Source organism: Marmota monax, unplaced genomic scaffold, assembly GCF_021218885.2.
Source record: "Marmota monax isolate L192 unplaced genomic scaffold, Marmota_monax_Labrador192_F-V1.1 WCK01_AAM20220418_F8-fsc00006, whole genome shotgun sequence".
In the NCBI taxonomy this organism is placed as follows: domain Eukaryota; kingdom Metazoa; phylum Chordata; class Mammalia; order Rodentia; family Sciuridae; genus Marmota; species Marmota monax.
In genome coordinates, this window is record NW_026693712.1 from 12,519,999 (window position 1) to 12,543,996 (window position 23,998).

The 23,998-nt window shown below is 41.5% G+C and overlaps 1 protein-coding gene across 9 annotated transcripts in view; it reads left to right on the forward strand.

Moving 5' to 3' along the window:
• Ppp2r2b (protein phosphatase 2 regulatory subunit Bbeta) overlaps positions 1-23,998 on the forward strand; it is a 434,540-nt gene that overhangs the window by 332,260 nt on the left and 78,282 nt on the right. For all 9 annotated transcript variants that reach the window (XM_058584247.1, XM_058584241.1, XM_058584242.1 and 6 more), the window contains 3 exons: positions 1,072-1,169; positions 4,233-4,398; positions 10,189-10,301. In XM_058584247.1, the coding sequence (XP_058440230.1) occupies positions 1,072-1,169; positions 4,233-4,398; positions 10,189-10,301 (377 nt within the window). The remainder of the gene's footprint in view (positions 1-1,071; positions 1,170-4,232; positions 4,399-10,188; positions 10,302-23,998) is intronic.

Below are 23,998 nucleotides of genomic sequence, written 5' to 3' on the forward strand. Positions count from 1 at the left end.
GGCATACAAATAAAATCCTGAAATGAGGATATAGAAGGAAGACTGGAAATTGGTATTATTCAGGGGTGATTGCCTTTGTTTTCCACCTCACGGTTTCCCCTTTACTTTCCTTACATGCATGTTATCTTTAGAATGTTCCTCAGTCAAAGGCCATGGTCACAATTCCCCTGCCTTTTTTTTTTCTTTTTTCTTTTTTAATAACTCATTTGCACCCTTGGTAACAATTGTTGGAGCCCTGCAGGGGAATAATTGTGGGGGAATTAACCTCTGACATTTTTCTAAAAATAGCCCTAATAAATCCAATCATAGGTAATTTACCTGTCCTTGTTCCTCCCGGGGTAACCAGCATTGAAGAAAGATCTGGCAGGCTGGCATTCCTTCAGCAATTATCTGTGATCTGAGTTCCTGGCGCCTATGCTTTTTCTCTGTTTAGAAATATGTACTGATTGCCCTTTCCCCTCTGACCCGGTGACCTTGTTTGCTCAGCACCCTTCTTCTGGGTTGGAATGAGGCCATGCTGGTCCAGTAGGATGTGCTGGGCTCCCATGGAGAGGCAGGGCGCAGATCAAGCTGAGGCATTTTTGGTCTCCCTCCCTCCCAGAGATCTCTGAGCTCTCCTCCTCCACTCCTGGCGCCAGAGCTTCCAGCATCCTAGCTCTGCAGCGTCTCAGTCCTCAGCCCTAATTCAAATCCCCGTAATTGAAACCAGTTTGGGGAAGTTTCTTGGTGTAGAAAACGAGGTGGGGGAGCCCTGAGTGGGTGACAGGGCTGTGGCTAGCAGAAATGCCCAGAGTCACAAAGAAATTAATTTCTCTTTCCCAAAACAAAAGGGTCCGAATAGGCTCTTCCCTTTTGTTCCAAGAGACCACAGTGCGGTGTGGCCATCAAGAAAATTTACCTTCCCAAGTGCCACTTCTGGTGGCACTTAAAATACAGTACAGAAAATCCTTGTAAATTCTGCTGCAGAGAAAAAGCCCTAAGCCTTTAAATGCACAGAAAAGTATGTCTATTATCTATCCTTTCCAAGTAAGTGTGCAGTTACTTAAATTGCCTTTGTCTTCTTCTTTTCAGCTGACATTATCTCTACGGTAGAATTCAACCACACGGGAGAATTACTAGCGACAGGGGACAAGGGGGGTCGGGTTGTAATATTTCAACGAGAGCAGGAGGTAAGTGGCGGTGAATACAAAATGCCCATTTTCTTCTCTTTCTAAAGGAGGCTTCCTGCTGTTGCTTAATCCTCATGTGTCACCCTTTACCTTTGCTGCTTTGCTCATAAACTTAAAACTGCCACAAGGTCATTAGCATCAGCAGTTCCACTCACACTCACAAAACCACCTTTAAAAGGTGCTTTTCCAGCAGGGGGCGGGGGGGGCCTTATCATTCCTCATTCAGAGACCCTTCCTTTCCATCCAAACTACAAAATTCCACGGATGCTTTTGGAGCACAACTCCTCTTTTTGTATTGGGGTTTGTTCTGAAGTTATTGAAATCTAGTCTTCCTTGATTTAAGGAAGTTGCCAGAAGAATATGAAAGAGGAAAAATAAAAGGTTTTGGTGTTTTTTGATTATTGCCAATAATTACAAATGGAACAAGTTGGGTCTGTAGAGAAGAAAATGACAGCTCAGCCTACCCAAGAAAGTGAAGTCCCCCAAAGTGACGTCTCAGTATGACATACATGTTAGTGGAGGTGATGTGAGGGTTCCTGGGCTGAGTGCTGTATGCAGCACTATTTCTGAGCAAGAGTTCTAACTTCTAGTAAATCTCAAAAAGCCCATTTCTTCTTGAGACTTGGGTTCCACTAGGAATTGTTTCTCTTTTTCATATAAATTGAGTTTTTGGGTGTCTGCTTCTATTTTGTCAGAATGGAATTATGGCCCAATTTGATTTCCTTGTCCTCCCCTGGCACAATCTTGGAGCTTCCAGCAGGCTAGTCTGTGTTCTAGTAACTCTCCCATCTGCCACTGCCTGCCTCTGAGATTCATCAGGCACTCTGGAAGCGTGAAGGAGGCCCCATATAAGAGAAAGGCTTCACCAGAGACTTCCTTAGCAATTTAATGCCTATTTTGTGCCTCAAAGCCATTTGCATTACACCTCCCCTCAAAAAAGGAAAGCCTCATTTAGAGGTGATATATTTGGTAATTGCACATTATTTGCAATTAATTTCTATAAGGGCATCGTAATCCCTCGGGGTTCTATATAAATTCAAGTGCTCAGCATTAAATCAGGCACCCAGCCTATTGCACTGGCCCTGGAAACATGAAAATGTGGTTGGCAAGTAGGAACTAATAGCTCTTCGTGACCTGGAATTTTTCCTGCTTTTCCAGAGCTGCCTGGTGCTAATTGGTCTGGCACATACTATACACACTTGACAGTCTGATTTGGATGGTAGCAAATCAACACTCTTATAAATTTGTTGTTAAGGTGGACTGGCTGTCTGTGCAAGTAAACAGGAGAGTAGCAAGTATGTCAGCATTGAAAGTCTTTTGAAAAGTGATTTTCAAATCTTCTCCAATTTAAAAAAAAAAAAATCCAATTAGGTTCACAGTGATGATAAAGAGGAACCAGAGGAGCTATTCAGCATAAATTACCCAAGGCAGCATGTTGCCAGTAATATTCCACCCCACATTTTCCGTTACTATTTATAGGTTTCACCTATTTTAATTTACTGAAATATCTGGGAAGCCTGATTCATTAATAGAATGATGGGGGCCACATTCTAAAAAGCTAGGCTTTTTTTGTTCACTGGAAAATAAATGTTAATGAGGATAAAGAACATGCTGTTAAGTGTTTATCTTTGTAGGGAGCCTGGGATTAAAATGCATGCTAAACCTGACAGACAAAGCCATGTGACATTGGGGCAGGCCAGCTTTTGACTTTAGTGGGCAAGCTCTGCTAGTGGGTTTTCAGTGAGCACAGTCCATAGAAACGGCTCATCAGAAAACCCCATGCCCACAAATGGATTTCACACCAGAGCTCAGCATCATTGCCCATCAGTAGGTTGAACAGGCTTTGGATGTTCTGTATCTACCTAGGAACATAAATGTTTATTAATAGTCATGCTTTTATAACAAATATTTAAGAAGACTTGAATTTTTGAACAGTTTTCCAAAGCCTAAATCTCTTAGCTCTTGGTAATGGTCCTAAAGTACCTGAAGTAAAACCTCCCGTCTCTCTTTCCTTTTCTTGTTAGCACTGTTTTCCCTCCTCTTCCCTTTTTTTCCTTTCTTTTGCCCCTTTCTGCAGACCCTTGCCCTGGGCCCCGTTCTCTCAGCATTTCTTTAGTTCCCGCTGTTCACCCTTTGCACAATCAGCACCAAGGGAAAGCCACAGGTAAAGTCTCATCATTCTCTTAATGATACAGATGGCCTCTCTGTGCTCCTGTTTTGTCACTCGTGTTGACAAAAAGTGGGGAGGGGTTCCTGATCCCCAAATCTGATCCCCCATAAGCTGAGAGATCATGGAGAAGTCATTTAATATACCTGAGCCTCATTTGTCCACGTCCCTGCCCCGCCTACTTCTCAGAGATTCTATGAGGATCAGGTGGGATTTTAAAAGGCCAATGGCCACTAAGCAAAAGACGGTGAAGAGAAGAAAAGAAAAAGCCTGTGAAGGTCACAGTTGCTACCACTTTGTTTTTATTTATTTATTTATTTTTTGAGACAGGGTTTTCACTAAGTTGCTTAGAACCTCTGTAAGTTGCTGAGGCTGGCTTTGAACTTTTGATCAATCCTCCTGCCTCAACCTCCTGAGCTGTTCCATGCACCACCAGGCCAGACCTTTGTTCTTTTTTAAGGAATTGATTACAAATATATGTGGACACCAGCATCAGATGGCTATTCCAAAGGGCATCTGAGGCATTCATTGGATGCATAAAAAAAAATTGTGAGAGCTTCTGTTTATGTTGATTTTAAATCTTGTCTTATATAACCTGTTTGTATATGCTGTTATGTATACCATATATTAGTGCAGAAGTTCATGTATATGGTTTATAAGAAAACAAATGCATGTTGGAGACACCAGTTGTTACCAAGAGGATGCATGATCAAACGCTTTGGAGGCTCCTAAGTAAGGGTAGAACATTACCTGTAATGGTCTCAGCTCATCCAGCTCTAACACCACCTCCCCCTCCTGCCCCTGATGACTCCACTCAAAGAAAAAAGGAATGGGCGAGTTTACAGTTGGTTTCCATGATTTAATCTTTTGTGTATTCTTTTTTTCCCTTTCTACAGAGTAAAAATCAGATTCATCGTAGGGGTGAATACAATGTTTACAGCACATTCCAGAGCCATGAACCCGAGTTCGATTACCTGAAGAGTTTAGAAATAGAAGAAAAAATCAACAAAATACGATGGCTTCCTCAGCAGAATGCAGCTTACTTTCTTCTGTCTACCAATGGTATGTGGAGGTGATTTTCCTGTTTGAGATTTTCAGAGATGTGGTCAGCCAGCAGTATATGTCAGTCTCTTTAGTCTCAATTTTCCTCTATACTTTGTGGTCTGGTGAACATAGAACCACGTTTACAAGATGCTTCACAGTGTACCAGGCACACACACAGTAGGCCCTCAATGCATAGTAGCCATTTTTTAAAATAAATATCAAATTTATGACTGAATTGTGTGGTACCCATTATCAGCAGTTTTCAACTAATGTAGATTATTTGCAGGTGTTTTTAGTATGTGACTTCCTGTCTTTAAGATTCACCAAATGTTACTCTGGGCACACATTTCAGGAAACTTGACATGTCTCTGTGAGTTTGGCATGCTGAATAGAAGTTATTAATCCCTAAATATATTTTAGGGTCTGTAAAGCAGATGGCTGTGTGTGTGTCTCTGACAAAATATCTAAGCTGGGAGCCCAAGTCAGGAGGAGTTAGGGAAACAGCAAAAGAATTGATCAAGAAAGGATTTCCTTTTCCATCTCCCTCCAGACTCCTGTACCATTTGTTGGTTTAGAAGGAGTTGATATAAATAGGTCAGAGAGAGAAAGTTGGTGTTTGAATAGAGAGCCAAAGTGCTCATTCACTGGATAAGTGGAGTTACTAGAGTTACCTCCCTCCAGGTTCTTAAACCTGTGCTGCAAAAAGCCATCTATGCCCAACACAATTTAAAATAAAGCCATATAGGAAAGGGTGCTGCTTTTTCAGCATGGCAAGAGGATTCGTATATGGAAATTAAACACCATTTCCCAGACAAATAAGTTGGAGACTGATTCCTTTCATTTGTGTGTGTTTATGAGGAGTACACACTTAAATGCAAATTAAGACGCAAGGGATTTGCTTTTTACCTACACACAGCATTTAAGAAGAAAGGAAACTGGTCATATCAAGTGGAAAAAAAAAATGCAGATGATATCTATAACACAATAAAGCATGTGTTATTTTAAAAGCCTGGAAAGAATCACATCAAAAAGCTCATCATGATTAATTTTTGATTGTGCATTATAGGTGACCTGTAAATTTGGTTTTTTTATCATTGTAGTTCACTTAACATTTTCATTGTCTAATTTTGTACAATGAGTCCTCTATTAATTTTATGCAAAAGAGAAAAGTTTTCTGTGCATATGAGCCCCCACATCCCTCTAATATAAAGTGTAAGAAAATGGCAGTTTTGAAACAGGCATTTTAGAGTTATCCAAGCACATCTCATCTCAACAGGACCAGATCTCTACTCATCTGTTTTTCCAGATTCCAAATAATTTAATTTTTTCTCATAACTATATTTATTGTTCTGTTTATATTTTGAAAACCTAATTTCTTCGAAACCAAACCACATGATTTTGTTTCAGTTTCTTCCCTTTGAATTTTGCTGTTCAATTTTCATCCAGAGGCTCTGCAGTTTCAACATGACTCAGAATAAAAGGGACTTCTGATAGTTTTGACCTAATTTCTTCCGGCAGAGGAAAAGTGTCTGATTATCTTCTATAGCTAGATTATGTTATATTATAAAATTTAGCCTATTGATTATTGCAATAAAATTCAAAGACTTATTAACTACTTTGGAGGGGGGTTGGGAAGGAAAGTGAAATGCAATGAAGATTAATTATATAGCATAATGTTCTGTTAATTGAGTTTTTAAATAGTTTTTTGATTAACAAGGATATTATCTTCCCATTTGGGATGTTATTTCATATGCCAACAGCATCTCAAAATGATTCTTATAAGAAAAATTCCCATGTTCTTTTGCAATTTTCTATTTTATACTAATATTGAAGTTGAGACTCCCCCCTAAGCCAAATAGGTTAACATGCAAAAATTAATGGAAGACAATTGGAATTACTGTACAAAAGAGAAAATGAAGATTAATGATAAGATTGTGTTTAAAGCTGCCACAAGTGATGATAAACTACTCAGAGAACCAGTCAGAAGAAAGAAAAAGCCATTACTCATAGAAACAGCCACATGTTCCTTAGACTTTTTTATCCACAAAGCTTCAAGATACTGAGTCAAGAAAAATGGTGTGATAATCAAGTCAAGGATGACTCCCGGCAATGCAACCCTGGGGAATTGGATCGAATCCTCCATCAATTATCTTTTTTTAAAATTGTGCTTATCTCATTATAGTTGGACCTAATTTTTACCTTCTGCTAAAGTGTTTTTCCAACCTCATAATTTTTAATGAAAAAATAAAACTAATATCCCATTGTGAATCTAGACCTTGAAATTATCTGTCATGTGAAAATATGTTGCTTGACCGAGCTTTCCACTTCTTTCTTGATGCCTCTGATGAGAAGGGAAGCGATCCTGAGTTTGTTTTTCATCAAAGTGATACATGTTCACTGTAAAAATTGAGGAAATACAGAGAAGCAAAATGAAGACCATAAAAGTGTCCCAATCCAGATAAATCTCCTATTAATGTCTTTTAAAGCAAGAGACCAAAGGCACAGATGAATTTGGGTGTTTTTTTTTTTAAACAGAAATGTGATATATTCTACAAACTTTTTAAATCATGTTTTTAATTTAATAACGTGGATCTTTTCCTAATTGTTAAATATTCTTCTAAATATCGCAACATTTTCAATGACTACATAGTATTCCTATGTATGATGCCTTGAGTATCCAACTATCGAATCTTTAGGGGTTAACAAATTCTCACTCCTATAAATTAATATTATATTATGTATATAATCGAATCCTATAAACCCTTATAGATGTTATAAATAAACATAATTAGGCAAAACACATTATAATCATATATAACCTGTTATATCTACTAAAAATAGTTATATAATTATATAAATAAATATAATGAATATACAGAAATTTTTCATATTATCTCTGTCTAGTAGAATCGAGAGATTTTTTTATACCTTTCTGCTCATTTTAATTTTCTAAATTACAAAAGACATCTGTACTAAAAAAAAAAATCTATATGTGCGAAATTATTATAGGTTTGTAACCTCCCCCCAGAAAAATCACATCAAGGAAACCCTGTAAGAATTTATGCAAAATTCTGATGACAAATTGTCCCTAATCAGAGGGATTATAAGCGATTTTTATTCTTTGTGTTTTACCTGTGATTTCACTCTTTCTTTGTACAGCAATTTATCATTCATGATAAAAACATAAGATAAAAATCGCCTTGCAAATGGGATGGGACACGTTTCAAAGCCAAGCAACAGAAAATATTTGGTGTTAAAAATCCACTGACTCTTGAGTTATTCTCAGCCACAGCTGATCAGGAACTAATCAAGTGACTATAAATACAGTCCATGTTTCATCTTCTTACCCTAAAAAGCAGTATCTTATGCAACAGCAATCCAGAGAGGGTGGGACCAGAGGGGTTGGCATGTAGATGGAAAGTTCTGCATTAAGCTCACAGCTGGAAAAGGCTTCTTCACCTTTTGCCCATTACCAACCAGGGTGAGTGCTTCGTTCAGAGCGCACAGATTGTAGCAGCCTTGCCAGTGACGCTCAGCTATGTGAAAACAGGGGCACTTATCTGTTCAAGTAGCCCCATTGCTGATGAAAGCCCATGATGTGGCACATTTAAGACCTCCAAGGACAAGGCATTTGTTTCTGATGGTTTAAAGAAGCAGTACTGTGAATTCACTTCCTGTCCTTGCAAGATCTGTCTTCCGAAAGATGCAGGAAATGGGAACTGTGGACCTGGATGCGGAGAAATGGAGGCAGAGATGAGGGTGCAAAAGAAAAAGGAAATCCCAGTAAGGCAGGGAAGGGGGATGGCTTCCCCCATGACAGTGGTACAGAGAGGGGGTATGAAGTACAGACATCACTGAGGGATGAGCCTAACGCTGTCAGGGCAGCATGTGGTTATTGCAAAATAGTTGACTAATTTGCTAATCCCAATAACAGCCACTTCTTGCAGATCATTATTAGCAAACCAGCACTGTGTTAAACACTCGCTTGCTATTATTCATTTAATCTCGGGAGCCCCTTGAGGGAGATACTGTTTCCCTTCATTTACAAATAAAGAAACTGAGGCACAGAGTAACTGTCTTCATTGGTTATGTTGAAATATGTGGCATATACTTACATGAAAAACATATTTATCTGAAACTCACATTTAACTGGATGACTCGGTATTTTTTCCCTGCCAAGTGTGGGGGTCTTATTTGTTTGTTGTTCCAGTACTACTAGTGCAGCCTATTGCACAGGAATCCTAGAACCTGGCCACATGGAGCTGGAGTAGGGATTAGGCCCAAGATTGTCAGATTCAAAAGCTTTCTCCATAAAGGCAAATACAAGTGTCTGCCTTCCAGGAGAGAGGTTAAAACAAGTACAAATAACAAACACAGGGTGTGATAAGGAAGGCGTGCAGAGGCATGTGGCCCCACAGACATGATTTGTTTAGCTCAATGTGTCTCCTTAAAGAACCAAAGGATTGGGGTGTGGCTCAGTGGTTGATCACTTGCCTCCCACGTGTAGGCCCTAGGTTTGATCCCCAGTGCTGCAAGGGGTGAAGGGAAGGGCCAAAAGAATGGAAAGCCTTCAGGTGTGGCACCCACCTCCAGCTCCCCAGGTCCCCTATCCTCTGTCACTCACTGCCTTGGCCTGTCTGCAGGTCTTGGAGTTCTCATCTTTGTCTTAATGCTGTGGAGATACACAGGAGTCACCAAGTAACATGATGTCCTGGGACAGTCAAAAGATGACAAAGTTCCAGCTGGAATTACAGGACTGGCAAGGGGACAGGAGCGTGATTCGGTGCATCTCCATACCATTTTACTCCCCTTAGTATTGCTAGACATATGCCATATGCAGAGGAGATGCATATGTTCATCCATCCAGAATTTATTATCTATTACGCCCTGACACTATTCTAGATGCTGGAAGGTTGGTGATAAACAAGATAGAAAAAATCCTTGCCTTCAACAATTTTATATTCTAGTGAAAAAACAGAAGAACCAACCAGCCAACTAGCCAATCGTCAGGTAGTGAAAAGTACTATAGGTTTAAAAAAAGAAAAAGAATAAGAGAAAGTATATGGAGAATGGCGATGAGGACAGCATTTCTATGAAGGTTTTATGTAAGGCTCTCTGACGTTGGAGCATGAACCAAAATAGCAGAGTGAAGGAACATGTGAAAAAGGCGGCAGAAGGTACAGTAAGCGCAAAGGCCCCAGGAAGGGGGTGGGCTTAATGTTTACAATGAAGAGCCAGGAAACCATGGGGCAGGAGCACAGCCAGGGAGGGGGAGAGGGTAGGGTGGACAGTAAGAAGGGTGAGGACGCAGAGATGGCCAGCTAGGAAGGGCCTTTCTGGATATGCCCTGTGTTCGAGTGAGTGTTCAGTGAGGCAGGATGCTAAAATAGAGGTATTAAGAGTACCTACGTCCCAAAGTTACTGCAAATATTAAACCAATTTTTTATCTAAAGTGCTAACATAGTCACATAATAAACTCTTATTATGCAATGTTGAATCAATATAATTTTTATTGAGTGAGCCAGATCAATACACAAGCTATAGAATTAACAGTACATTGTCAGTAAGAAAAATGAAACCATTTTTCCCAGTCTATGCTTTTGTGTGGGACCGTGAGATCTGCCTCCAAACATTGAGAGGTGTGCGCACTGCCGCCCTGTCCGTGAGCCAGTCTCTGCAGCCACTTTCCATCACTGTCTCTCCCCTGTCCCCACTATCCTCTCCCACCTGCCACCCCCAGAAAAGCTCTTGACACGCTCCTCCCCTTTCTTTCCCCTGTAATTCTGATGGCCTGGTTGTCCTCTGCAGATAAAACTGTGAAGCTGTGGAAAGTCAGTGAGCGCGACAAGAGGCCGGAAGGCTACAATCTGAAAGATGAGGAGGGCCGGCTCCGGGATCCTGCCACCATCACGACCCTGCGGGTGAGTGGGGCTGCTGCTCTGGCCACCAGGGTCATGGGGGGGACAGGGTCCTGGGGCTGGGCACATGCTGTCTGATACTGTAGGTTACAGCTGTAATGGGCGCATGAGGGCGCCCAGTCTCGGGTAGCAGATGGAGGAACGGGAGAGGTGCCAAGCCCTAATGACTACAAATCCACGCTTTTCCTTTTGTCCCCAAGGACTCGCCACATGGCCACTGCCATACGTTACCATATTCTTAGCCTCTGTCTGCTCACATTATCTAAATGTCTTGAGCACCTTCTGTCCTCAGGGCACAGGGGATGAGACTCTCTGGGTGGAAAGTTGGAGTCTTATGATTCATAACACAAACTGCAGAATCTAATAGGCCTGGGAGCAAATTGAGCCACTTACCAGACTCTAACACAGTCATTTAACCTTCACAAGCTTTAGTTGTGCAAGTTATTTTTAGTTTCTCCATCTGCATGTGCTGAACATGATTCCCACTGTTGGTGGACTTCTGAAAATAATAAAGTGCAAGGAAGATGGCGGGTCCTTCCTCCATGGCTGGTACCCCGGCTGAACAAGGAATAGTTTCCTTCTAACCCTCCAGAAATACACAGCCTGGTAAGGGGAAGGGTTTGCACTGTTCAAATGACTACGATTCTCAACAGACAAACATACAGAAAGAGAATGTCAGAGAACTGCAGTTTGATCAAAGGAGGAAGAAATTACATTTGGTTCTGGGACGGCTGAGAAAGGGCTCATAGGGAAATGGTAGTAAAAATGGATTTTTTGATGGTGGTGGTGGTGGTATTGATGATTGAACTCAATGGCACTTGTCTCATTTTGTATTTTATTTAGAGACAGGGTCTCACTAAATTGCTGAGGCTGGCTTTGAACCCCCAATTCTCTTGCCTCAGCCTCCTGAGCTGCTGGAATTACAGGCGTGCACCACTGTACCCAGCTAAGCATGGATTTCTATAAGTAGATTTTTGAGAGAAGCCTTTCTAGATATAGTATGTTTTTAGTTAATTTATTGTTTGTGTACTTATACTGGGGATTGAACCCAGGGTGCTTTACCACTGGGCCACATCCCCATCCCTTTTTATTTTTTATTTTGAGACAGGGTCTCATTTAGTTGCTTAGGGCCTTGCTAAGTTGCTGAAGCTGGCCCCAAACTTGCCAATCCTCCTACCTCAGCTTCACTAGTCCCTGAGACTGTAGGCTGGTTGTAGTTTAGACTGGTTTAGAACTGGATGAAAAGTTTCGTTTGGAACATAATGTGAACAGAAAAGCAGGCACGTGTTGAAACAAGCCATGGTCCCAAGGGACTTTTAAAACTGTGCAAAGTGAATGCTTTCAGATACCAGCTGCTCTATGGAAGACCAAAAACTGAGAAGGGGAGATGGCAAAGCATATGTGGGCAAGAGCAGTCCTCAGTCTAGGTTTAAAAGTATAAATGGGAATTGGATGGTCATTGTGCCTAATTAGCTCACTCGTTCATTTGTTTATTCTGCAAGTGCTTTTGAACAGACTGTTGGCCACAGTGCTAGGCTGTTGGGGATGGTCATTGCTAATGGGTACCTCATCTTAGCTGAGCTCCTTCTGAGCCAGCACACACTGATTCTCTGTTGCCTCTGGTCAGCCTGTACCTGCAAGTCCACCTTCTTCAACTAGGTAGGAAAGGCATAAACCCACCCTGATGCTCCAAGGGTTTGGAGACTGAGAGTAGAGCAGGCAGGAGTAGAAACCTTGAGTCTGTGTGTTTAGGATTTCGACTTCATTCCTCTCTGACTGATGACTGGGCATTTTACTTGAAACCCTGTGCCTCTAAGGTCTTATCTGTATTACAGGGATGACAGTAGTCCCTGGTCCTGGGATTTTTGTGAGGATTCATCACCCTTTCTTTTTTTCTTTCTCTTTTTCTGTCCCCCACCCCAGGGTACTAGGGATTGAACCCAGGGCCTCAGGCATGCTGGGAAAACACTCTGAGCTATATCCCCAGCTCTGTTGTGAAGATCTAGTAAGAGAGTGTGTGTCATGAAGAGTTTAGCCTGTGTGGGGTCTGGCTCACAGAGAGTACTGGATGTCAGCTTCCTGCTGCTGTTTTAGGGTTACACCCACCAGAGACATCACCACCACCACCAGGGCTGTTGATAGGCCTATATGTGAGAAAAGTCATATTTATTTTCATGTTTTTTTATATTATTAACAAACTACTCTCAGATATCAAATAAGTGACAAGCACTCATGTGGGTCACACAATAGGAATTCAGACCATCTTTTGCCCTTCGAGACATTGTGATACTGTGTTATGGTTTGGATGTGAGGTGTCCCCCAAAAGCTCATGTGGGAGACAATGCAAGAAGGTTCAGAGGAGGAATGACTGGATCGTGAGAGTTTTAACCCAATCAGTGAATTAATCCCAATAGGAATTAACTGAGTGGTAACTGAAGCTGGTAGGGTGTGGCTGGAGGAGGTGGGGAATTGGGGGTGTGGCTATGGAGTACATATTTTGTATATGCAAAATACATATTTTGTATAGGCAAGTGGAGATCTCTGTCTGCTCTCTGAATTGCCTCCCTCCGCCACACTCTCCTACCTCCAGCCCCAAGGAATGGAACCAGCTGTCTATGGACTGAGACCTCTGAAACCACAAGCCCCCAAATAAACTTTTCCTCCTCTGCCATTATTCTGGTTGGGTCTGTTAGTCATTAGTCACAGCAGCAAAAAAGCTGACTAAAAAAGGAGGGTTTCTCGCGATGGATGAGGTACAAATGAAGAGTTGAATCCATAAAATTCTGCCTGCCCAGACTTTACCTTGTCCTCATTTTTTGTGTGCATGGGATTTCTTAGATGCCATCTTAGTGCCCACTATGGATTCCTGTCATCCATGGCATCTGGAGGATTTCAGAGATATGGGCCTAATCCCTTAGAGAAGTCACCCCTGTAGTAAAGAGAAGAGAAAGCCTATTTAAGTTCTCATTGGGGCAGAGACCCCTCCCCATGGCAAGATGGTGAGGAGTAGACTTTAAATCAAACACGAAGTGGGCACTGAGACTGGGAGTTAGAGATTCCCAATTTGTTTTTTTGATTTTCTTAAGCTAGTTGCGTGATCCAGGCCCCAGTGAATCACATTTCTTCCCTCCAGGTTTTGTTTTTAAGTTGTCGAGCAGCAGATTGAAAAATGCATAAATCCCAAACCCATCCACAGTGGGGTAGTCTAAAGGAATCCACATTTTTAATTGACCCTGGTGGTTGAGGCAAGAGGGTCTGTGGCCCCTGGACTCTACCGTCTCTAAGACCCCTTGGAACTGTCACTTTTATAAGCCTCTGATATTTTGCAATCATGTGAGCAGCTGTTATGCCAATGTGGGAAACATATTTGCCATAAAATCATTTGACTCATATCTGATTTTACCTCCTATCTCTTCCTGAGCTTTTAAATATCCTGCATTTCTGTGTAAACATCCACACCCCAGCATTCTTTCTCTCAATGCAAACTCTGAAAAAGCCAACCTCCCTTTCTTTTTAGATCCCAGTGGTAAAAGAAGAAGAAAAAAAATGGCAACTCTGAAAACTATAGATTCAGAACAATGACTCCAAACAGAGAAGGAGATGACATGATATTAATCAGACTATAATTTTACTAACATGCTCTGCTCTTGAAATTTGCATTGCCAGCAATTGTGTCTTTTTTTTCTTTTTTCCTCCCTATACTATGATTACCTCTTGCTCACTTTCACAGTTTCCAGTTCTACATGGGTCTTGAGAGTGAGAACATTTAATAATACCCGACAGCTAATTAATCCTCACTGTGTAATGAACCTGTTCTGTTTCAGCTCTGAGAGGCTCAGCTTTTCAAAGCAAGAATGCAGCTAATTTTTTTTTTCATGGAAGATACCCTTTCAAATTCAATCACTTGTTACCCAAAGAGCCTATGAAAACAGCATCCCTGCTCAATATCATAGCATTCAAAGTAATAATCATGATGCTATTTAATAACACCTCATCATTGTAAAACACCCTTTACATAAAAATAAATGGTTCCTTACCTAATAATGCCTTGATTCTTCCTCAGGACAGACAGTGAGGACCACAGTAGCCGAGTTCCATTTAGCCCTGGATGCTTAAATCTGACCCAGGCTTAGAGAGGGCAAGTGACTTGCCCAGTGTCTTTCAATTGATTATTTCGAGACTAGAACTGAAAGGGAAGAGGTAGGCCTGGGCTCTTAAGCACATCCATTAGGGCATTCAAAATAGTTATCATAATAATTAGTGTCAGGGGCTGGGATTGTGGCTCAATGGTTGAGCGCTCGCCTAGCACGTGCAAGACCCTGGGTTCAATCCTTAGCATCACATAAAAATAAATAAATAAAGATATTGTGTCCAGTTACAACTAAAAAATAAATGTTAAAATTTTTTTAAAAAATAATAATTAGTGTCATTATTATTCCAGGTCAGAGGATCTCTGTGTTAGTCAGCTTTCCATGCTTGTCACCAAAAATACCTGACTATAACAGGAGAAAAAGTTTATTTTGAGCTCACAGTTTTAGATCTTCAGTCCATGGTCAGCCAACTCTCTACAGGTTTTGTTTTAAGACAAAAACTCTGGGCCTGAGGTGAGGCAGAGCATCATGGCAGCTTGGTGGAGGAAAGTGCTTACCTCCTGGTAGCCAGGAAGCAGATCAAAAGAAGGAAGAGACAAGGTGACAAGATATGATCTCCCTAGGTACACCTCCAGTGACCAGCTTCTCCCAGCCACACCCCACCTGCCTACATTACCACCCAGTTAGTCCATTCAAATTAGTAATCCATCAAATGGATTAATCCACTGTTGAGGTTTCAACTCTTATGATAAAATCATTTCACCTCCTGCATTAACACAAGAGCTGTGGGAGGGGGACACCTCCTACCCAAACCATAATAATTTCTCTCTCCCCCTGTCACTCACATACTTTGAGTTTCCAGACCCCTGACCTTAGCATGGAGGTCTATACACAGTTCCACTTGGGGAGATTCCCCAGGCTCTTTGTTTCCACCTCACCACCCCCAACACCCAGGGGTAAGAGGCCCTTAGAGCCCTTTCCAGGCAAGAGGACTAGTATTTAGGTTCCTTAGTCATCCTGGGATGGGAGTGCAGTGGTGAGAAATCTTAGTATACCTCTCCCTGCAGAATGAGCCTGGAGGGATTATTTTCCTCTTTATGGTTGGCTGCTGGTACCCTGGGAACCTAGGCCAGGGTGAAGTTTGCTTCTTAACCTGTTATAAATACAGAGTCTTAAAGGTGTGAGCTCCCAAGCTGTGGCTTGTCATAACCTGTCTCCCTAAATGTATAGGAGATATAATGAGTTCAATGTTTCTAATGGACTTTATCCAAGTACCCCTTCCAGCAGAAATAATTAATAATAAGAATAGCCACTGTTACCTGAGTGCTTATTGTCTTTGGTAGAGTTTAAGTCTTTATATCATGGAGTTCTCCCAGTAACTCTCTCCGATAGGTTTTGTTATTCTCTCCAGGTCATCATGCCAAACCTTTGCCCCTCACATCATGCAGAACCTGCCCATTAGAAAACAGTGCATGCATCTTTTCCCATTCTTCTTTTTTTTTTTTTTTTGGTGGAGTTGGGGGGTTTACCGGGGATTGAACCCAAGGGCACTTAACCACTAAGTCACATCCCCAGCCCTTTTATAATATTTTATTTAGATACAGGGTCTCACTGGGTTGCTCAGTGCCTTGCTAAGTTACTGAGGCTGACTTTGACTCATGATCCTCCTGCCTCAGCCTCCAAGCTACTGTGCTGCTGTGCCTGGCTCCCCATTCATTTTTTGTGTCCTTACCCCACCCTTTTTCCTAGCTCTTACTACAGCCTAGTATACCCCTTGTTCATTGCCTGCTGAGTTTGGAGCAAGCAAGAGGTTTATCCCCAAATCTCATGGCTACAAAATAGCAGTGCTAGGATTAAACCTAGTCTACCTGACTCCAAATGTGATTTTCTATAGCTTTTTCTTTCTAAGAAAATATTAATTTATGACCTCGGAGCAGAGGAATTTCACTGCTGATTTGTGTGAAATTCTCTCTCAGAACTCAATAAAAGTTCTCCTAACATACGAGCTTGGTTTTGGAAGGTGAAAGTTGAGGGCTGCAAAGGTTTCTCTGCCACAGGGTGGGTATGCAGGGATGCACTGCTGTTCTTAGAGGACCCGTTAAATGACATCATGTTTTCACACGTGCTTCCTGCTGGCAACTGCTTCTTTTCTCAGCTTGGGACTGTTGCACTCTTGTGACTCTACAGAGCTAACAGCCTCTTTCCTCTTAAAATGGTCATGATGTTCATGATGTTCCACTTATGATAATTTAGACACCCACTCACCACAGTCCAAGAACCATGGCAAATGACATGAGCACTGACCAGCTCTGCCAGGGGACTTCTTGAGGATCATTGCTTTACAGGTCACGGGATTGGACAGATTGTCTGAAGAACACTATCTAGTTCTTCCTGAGATGAGCAATCCTTTTAGTGGAACAACCTATTTAACTCTTCTGATTTGTTTTCAGAGAGCTGATCAAACAGAATACTGGTTTAAGCTAACAAATAATAGCAGAGACACTTATTTAGCTCCTCTTGGTGACAGACTTGGGGCTGAGCCGTTTTATATACAATGTACAAGTCTTTATCACAATCCAGTGACTTGGGCATTCTGCCCATTTTTTGAGATGTGTGAATAGAGATTTAGAGAGGTGATTTTGCTGCAGGTGGTCCCTGGATCACATTTTGAGAAATAGTGGTTAAGGTAAGTGACCTAGGAATGGTACAGGAACCTTTTCTGTGGCACTTCAGGGAAAGCACAGAAGGGTGTTGGTGCAGGATCAGGAAGGAGTCTTCAAGATGTGTCTTGAGCAATACATGACTTTTGTGCTTGAGGGCTCATTTGATGTTCCCAAGGACACTCGGCGGCAAGAGGGACATAGTTATTATTTCCTTCTTTCTATTGCTGTGAATGTAAAGTCCCATTTTAAAAGGGACTGTGGAGGTTCTGAAAGTCCAGATGTTTGATCCAGGGTCAAGCCACACAGCTTGAGGGTGACATCCTAGGAATCAAGCACTCCGCCTACAGCCTGAAGTCTTTCTTGCTACATCTGTGGTGACCCTGTGTTGACACTCGCTCGGGGAGGATGGATGACCCCAAGCCAGTTTCAGGACAAATTACTGGTTGAGTCAGGACGAGCTTTCACTGCCCCGGGTTTTAATTTGGGGTTTATGCTTTGATAACCGAGGCCTCTCAGGACACAAATACAGCCTTCTTCCAACCATTTTTTAATTTTTTTTAGACTTCATTTTCTGATTTATGGCTGCTCTGGGGGCTTAATATACAATCCTTTCATGGTTTCATCTTTCCTTTCCTGATATTTGTTGCAAATAACAATGGAGTGTTTAGCTGCTGTGGTGGAAAATCAATCAAGCCTGTTCCATATTCAGGGCCTGCAATGGCACCCGGATGGCCCCCCTGGATCAGATTAACTTTGTGAATGTGTCATTCTGCTGTGGGTAATTTCTCAACCTCCGCTTCCTCTTCCCCCTCCTGCCTCGGCGGGTAGATATTGAGATCTCTCATTGATTGACTGCCCCGAAAGTGAATACTGGCATGTGATGTGTGTAACTCAGCGGGACGCACATACTCTGTGTTTATGAAAATAAATAATAATTTCTGTTATCGTTATTGATTGCCATCATTACCTGATTGTATCCGTCTGTGTCATGGGGTTTCAGTTATGGGATCAGAAAACACTCCACAGGAACCTCAGGCACTCGCCTACACACAGGCCTGTGTGTGTGAACACATTTTGCTTTTTGGGGAGTGAGGGATGTAGATGTTTCTGTTCTGCTTGTTGACTGACTTCCTTGGGCCTTATTCAGGGAGACATGTTAGCTGTGTTCAACATTAGCCAAAGGAACTAGCTCAGGTGGAATTAGAAGAGCAGCTAATGCCTGTCCAGTGTTTGCTGTGTTTCAGGAGCACCCTCAGACTCTGGCCAGTTTAACCTGTAATGGAGATACAGAGGCTGTCCTAAATTCAGGTATTTGGTCACTGGAACTGGAGAAGGTGAGGAACTTGCCTAAGGCTAGAGGTTGATAAGTGGTGATGCTGGGACTTGGATTCATGTCTGTACACTCCCAAGCCCAGGCTGCTGTCTTGCCTTTGATAGTAATTAGAGTGCCTAGAATCTGCATCTGAAAATTTGGTGTAAGCCAAACTGCACATGAGTCAGCAGGGGCCAGAGAACAATGTTCAAGGAGACCATAGAAGTTTTTGATGCCTTGGGCACAGGCAGGTGTCTGTTTTGTCTTACATGAAGGCAGGCCGGAAGGGTACATGGATGGAGGTCATGGTTTACCAAACTTGAGTATTCATCAGACTCTGGGAATGCCCAAGTCATCCCTAGCCGACTGGCTCAGGCTCTCCAGGGATCAGGCCCAAGGAATCTGCCTGGATTTCTCTTCTGTGTCCCAGACAGTTCTGAAGCCCAGCTGGGTTTGAAAGTCATTGGCATAATAACCTCTAGGCTCTGGAGAGTCTCTTGTTTGATTTTTAAGCAATTCCTGATTCTCTTCCCTTGCCCCACTGTAGGGTTCTATATAGATCCATTCATGGGCAACATTATTATCAAAATATGGTTGCCTTTGCTCTAAGAAAATGATTTGATTTAGATTGATCTTCTGTGATGAGCTTGGCTGTGATCGATTGGGGGCCATTAATATCGTCTACAACCCAAGTTCTTTCCCCTCTCCCTGTTGGTCACATCCTGGGAGCAACCCCTCACCCCCTGTGCCCAGTGTGCTAAATTCCAACAGTAACAATTTTGCAGACACTTACTAAATATGTACTCTGTGCCAGTCTTCTGGCAGGCAAGTTGCAGACACATTCTCGTCACACCCTGACAACTCAGCCCTGTGGGTGCTTCATGTTATCTCCCCATTTTACAGATGAGGGCATTTTATTCTGAAACCTTGCCCAAGTCGATAGCTACCAAGTGGCAGAGTCATATTTCTAACTATGTTCATTCTGAGTCCCAAGTCTGTGCTCTTAACACTGTGCAGGAAAGGTCTCCAGGAAAGGGCTGGATCTCTGACTAGATTTCAGCCATCATCTGTAACATGGAAATAACTTTTCTATTTCTCAGAGGTTAGGTTGGTAAAAACAAAAGAACATGTTGAAGCATCTAGCATAATGCTTCACCATAAATAGGTGCCCAATGTAGTTCTTACCCTTTTCTTTCCTTTTCCTTTCCTACCCTTTCATTTGGAGACCAGAAAAGCCTGATAAAAATAATGAAAAATTCAAAATTGCATTACATTTTCTTATGAAGGTCATCAACCCACTATGTTCCATGAGTGTGTCTCTTTGGCTCTCCTAAGTTGTCTTGGGTTCAGAAAACATTCACTGTCAATCAAATATTCTCTTCTAAAACAAAGTTACCTGTTAGGCTGCATTGACCATGTAGCAATTAAATTCAATATGAATGGAAATGGAATCAGAATCCTAAACCTGGTTTAGGATCGGGTTCTATTTCTCTTGCTCTCACAACCTTTGGAAGGTATCCATCCATCCTTGAATGTGCTAGAAACTAGTGAATAACACTCCCTACATGTATGTTCAGTGGCAGTGCAATGCTGAGAATCCACTGGTGTCAGAACAAGAGAGAACCATGCCAAAAAAAATATATAGGGCTGAAATTGTGGCTCAGCGGTAGAGCGCTTGCCTAGCACGGGCAGGACCCAGGTTTGATTCTCAGCATCACATTAAAAATAAAGGCATTGTGTTGTGTCCATCTACCAAAAAAAAAAAAATTCATATTCTCATTCTCATTCTCTCTCCCCCACTCTCAAATATATATATATATATATATATATATATATATATTTTTTTTTTTTTCCCAGATATTTCCACAGCCTCTGGTGCCATTGATCTTGAGATTCCCTAGTCAGGAGGCTGGACATTATTGCAGACTATGGTCCTTCCTCTTTTTCATCAAGTGGTCTGAATTTCGAGGATGCAGAAAGGTTGACCAGTACAGGGCAGTTGCTAGCCTTTCTCAATTTTGGCAAGCAAGGATTTTGTCAGCATTTAAACCTCATTCACAATGACCCAGATGGGTTTTTCTCAAAAGAGAAATATGCTAATCCCATCTTTCGTTAAAAGAGCTCTGTATATACTTTTACAAGGAAGAAGGGCTGTACTGGGTATGTCACACAGTGGTAAAGTGCTTGTCTCGCATGCAGGAAGCCTAAGGTTCAATCCCCAGCACTACCAAAAAAAAAAAAAAAATCAAGGCAGATTTGGGTGACTGAAGGGGGGAATACTAATGTGTTCCAATCTTTCTGGTGGAACCATCTGCATTGTGAGCGTAGCAACAAATATGTTGTTCCTACACTAAAGTGTAAGCTCATTATTGCTAAAGTGAAGGAGGTGAGTCTCCAGCCCCTGAAATTATACCTGCATGTGTGTGCATGTGCAAACATGTGCTGACATGTACATGGCACCTGATACCCGAGCAGTGCATTGCTCTACAAACCTGAGAAAGCAAACAAAGACTGGAGCAGACTTCAGTTTGTTTTCAATTAGGCTTTCTTAACAGGAGATCAAAAGTATGTGCCCACATCCTTTTTTGCTACCAGCTTATGCAAAGAACTAGTTTGAAGCCATACAAGGACTTCTAGGCCCCCTGCTCATTATACACAAGATTCTTGTAGAAAATAATTAACACAAATGGATTTGGAATCAAGTTCAGTGGAGGACATGATCACTTTAATCCTAGTACATTGCAAACCAAATTTCCACTGATGCATTGATGTAAGCATTTCAAATACCAATCCTTACCAGAGAAAAAATGATTTTTAAATGTGTCCCTCATGGGCTATGGGTGGCAAGATACATTCTTTTCTTTGATGTATATAAACAAGAAACTGGTTAGAGGGAAACTTCCATAGGGTGTTTTTATATTAAAGGAGACTTTTTCTTTTTCAACAGGAAATACATTTCCTTCTCTGGTTTCCTTATAATGATTGAGCCACAAAGAAAGGAATTTTTTACCTGAGAGGGGTTAGATTTATATTTGGGTGGAGAAGGGTAGGTCATTCTTTAGTCATTTGTTTACTGTGATCAGATGGACTTGTTTTCCTTACCAGAAAAAAATGTTGAAAGCAAAGGTGTCACAAATATTTCTCACTTGTATAATGTGGAAAGTTCTAGCTTAAACACATTCGAACAAGTTTATTAACTCCAGGTTTCCTGAGAACCTTTAATATACTAATAAGCAGTATAGTATTTTTCTTCCAAACTTATTTGACCATGAAGAACCCTCTTCTCTATTCAGATGATGACTGTTGTTAGAACACTTAACAATGTAGCCCTTGGCTCATGCTAGTCCCCAAGGAAAAAAGGAACTTGCTCCCGAGTATGAGTTGGCTATGTCACTTTAAGACATTGAGTAATTCCACCCACACTTCCACTTTCCTTAGAAAGATTTTCTTAATGAACAAAGCCACACAGAGATTCTGGTTTGAACCCCTTTGTCCTGTCATGGACCACTAGCCAACAGTCCACGGATCAGTTTCTTTGAGAAGCACAGTGAGTTCATACTTCAAAGCAGAGACCATATCTTTCCTGTTACACTCACTCACAATTCAGATAATTGCACCTGAAAGATTCAGAGGACATTGATGTTTTCCCTCTTTGAAGACCAACTTCATTGGGAGAAATGCTGAAAGAAGTGAGCTGTGAACAGGAATTACTCTCTGCTGGCATTTCCACTCTGTTATTACTGTCTTCCGGTCACAGTCATCTGATGGTGGAAGATGCTTAGTAGATCCTCCCTCTGGTGATTCAAGTTCATTAACATTAGCCAAGGACTTTTTAGTGCCTAGTATTGAACCAGGTACTTGGCATACAACCCCATCAAATCTCCATCATAATCCCATGAGTTTAGAAGTGTCATCACCATTGCGCAGATGAGGAAACTGTGCTCATATGAAGGAACCAGTTTGTGCAAAGTCATTCCACTAGCTCATTTCCACTATCCTCTGGTTGAGGAGGAATGCCCACAGGTAGATCTGTTCTGGGAGAGGGTATGGGATAGCACAGGCATTGGGGTAACACTCCTGGGGTCAGACGCAGCTCTGTGTTTGTATGGCTTTGGACTTTTTACTTCAACTCTCAAAGTATCCATTTTATCATCAATAAAGTGGGTACAGTGTTATTCAGATCTTCACCTGTGGCAGGACCACAGCTCTCCCTGCAGCCCCTAGCTCTTAAACACCATTTTCTTTTCTTTTTCTTTTTTGAGATGGGGTCTCACTGTGTAGCCCAGGCTGGCCTCCCTCGCCTTTGAGTAGTAGGATTGTAGGCCAGCAATGTTTTTTAACTATAAGAGCCAGGAGGGGCTTTGACTTATTTTGAGACTTATTTAAGCAGAAATTTCTCATTAACCAATCAAAAATCTTTTATCTAATGTACCTTCTGTCTCTTCTACCATTTATACAAAGAAGTTTCCTTACTTATAGTTATGATATGCAGATGTGGTCCTTGTTCTCATGGGGCTTACTGTCCAGTAAGTTTTGATCTTCTACTTAAAAATAGTGACCATGTCAACTTTGTGTGCCCTGATTGACATTTTAGTCAATCATATTGTATGCTCACAAACCACCTGAGCTCCTTCTCAACATTTTCTTCTCTGCACTGTGACCCCACTTCTTCTCATTATTTTCAAGAACTGAGAGCTCTGAAACATTCAATTAAGTCCTTTAAGGACATTGTCTATTTAATGCCCAAACAGCCAAACACCAGATGAAAGCTTCATCTAATTACTCTGCTAGTTCAATACCAAATATACAAATGTTTAGAAACTTCTGAAAGCCTTCTAGTCATTTCTCTCCAAATTCAAATTCTGATAAAAGTATCCTGAGGGAGAAATTTAGCATCACCAAGGAGGATAACAGAGTAGGAGTGTAAGAGTTACAAGATTAAATATTGAGACAAAAGTGACAAAACACAGGTTACTCTCATTCTTTTTCATAGTCATTAATGTACTAGACCCACAAGTGACTGTGACACCAGTCCTGATTAAATGTGCCCTTGCTCTGCTTGACATTCAAACCAATTAAAAACATAGATCACCTAGGTTGCTTGGTTATTCTTTTTTTTTTTTTAATAATTCCACAGCAACTTATTGAATGCCTACCAAAAAAGGCACTATGTAGGCCCTGACGTTATAGCAGCAAACATGAAAGCCACCATCACTACCCTCATGAAACTTCTAGTGTCTTTTGGTTAGAAAAGGCATAAGTCATAAATCAGATGCTTTAAATGTAAAACACACTATAGCAAGAAGCAGAGGAGAGGTGCACGGTACATAAGAGCAAATGATGGAGAGAAGTTGATTCATTCAGGAAGAAAAGATAATAATTTCCTAAGCAATTAATACTTGAGTCAAAGAAAGTAGTAGAGAGTAGGGAATCAGGAATCTGCATTCCAGGCAGAGGACATGCCATAGACCAAGGTCATGAGTTGGAAGCAGCACAGGAGAACATGGGAAGGAAGCAGGAAATACATGGTACCAGCAAGATGCAGGTGGCAAGACAGATTAAGGTCAGGACACATCATGCATCGTAGGCCTTGTTAAGGAACTCACTTCTCCCCCAGAAGCAATGCAAGCTTTC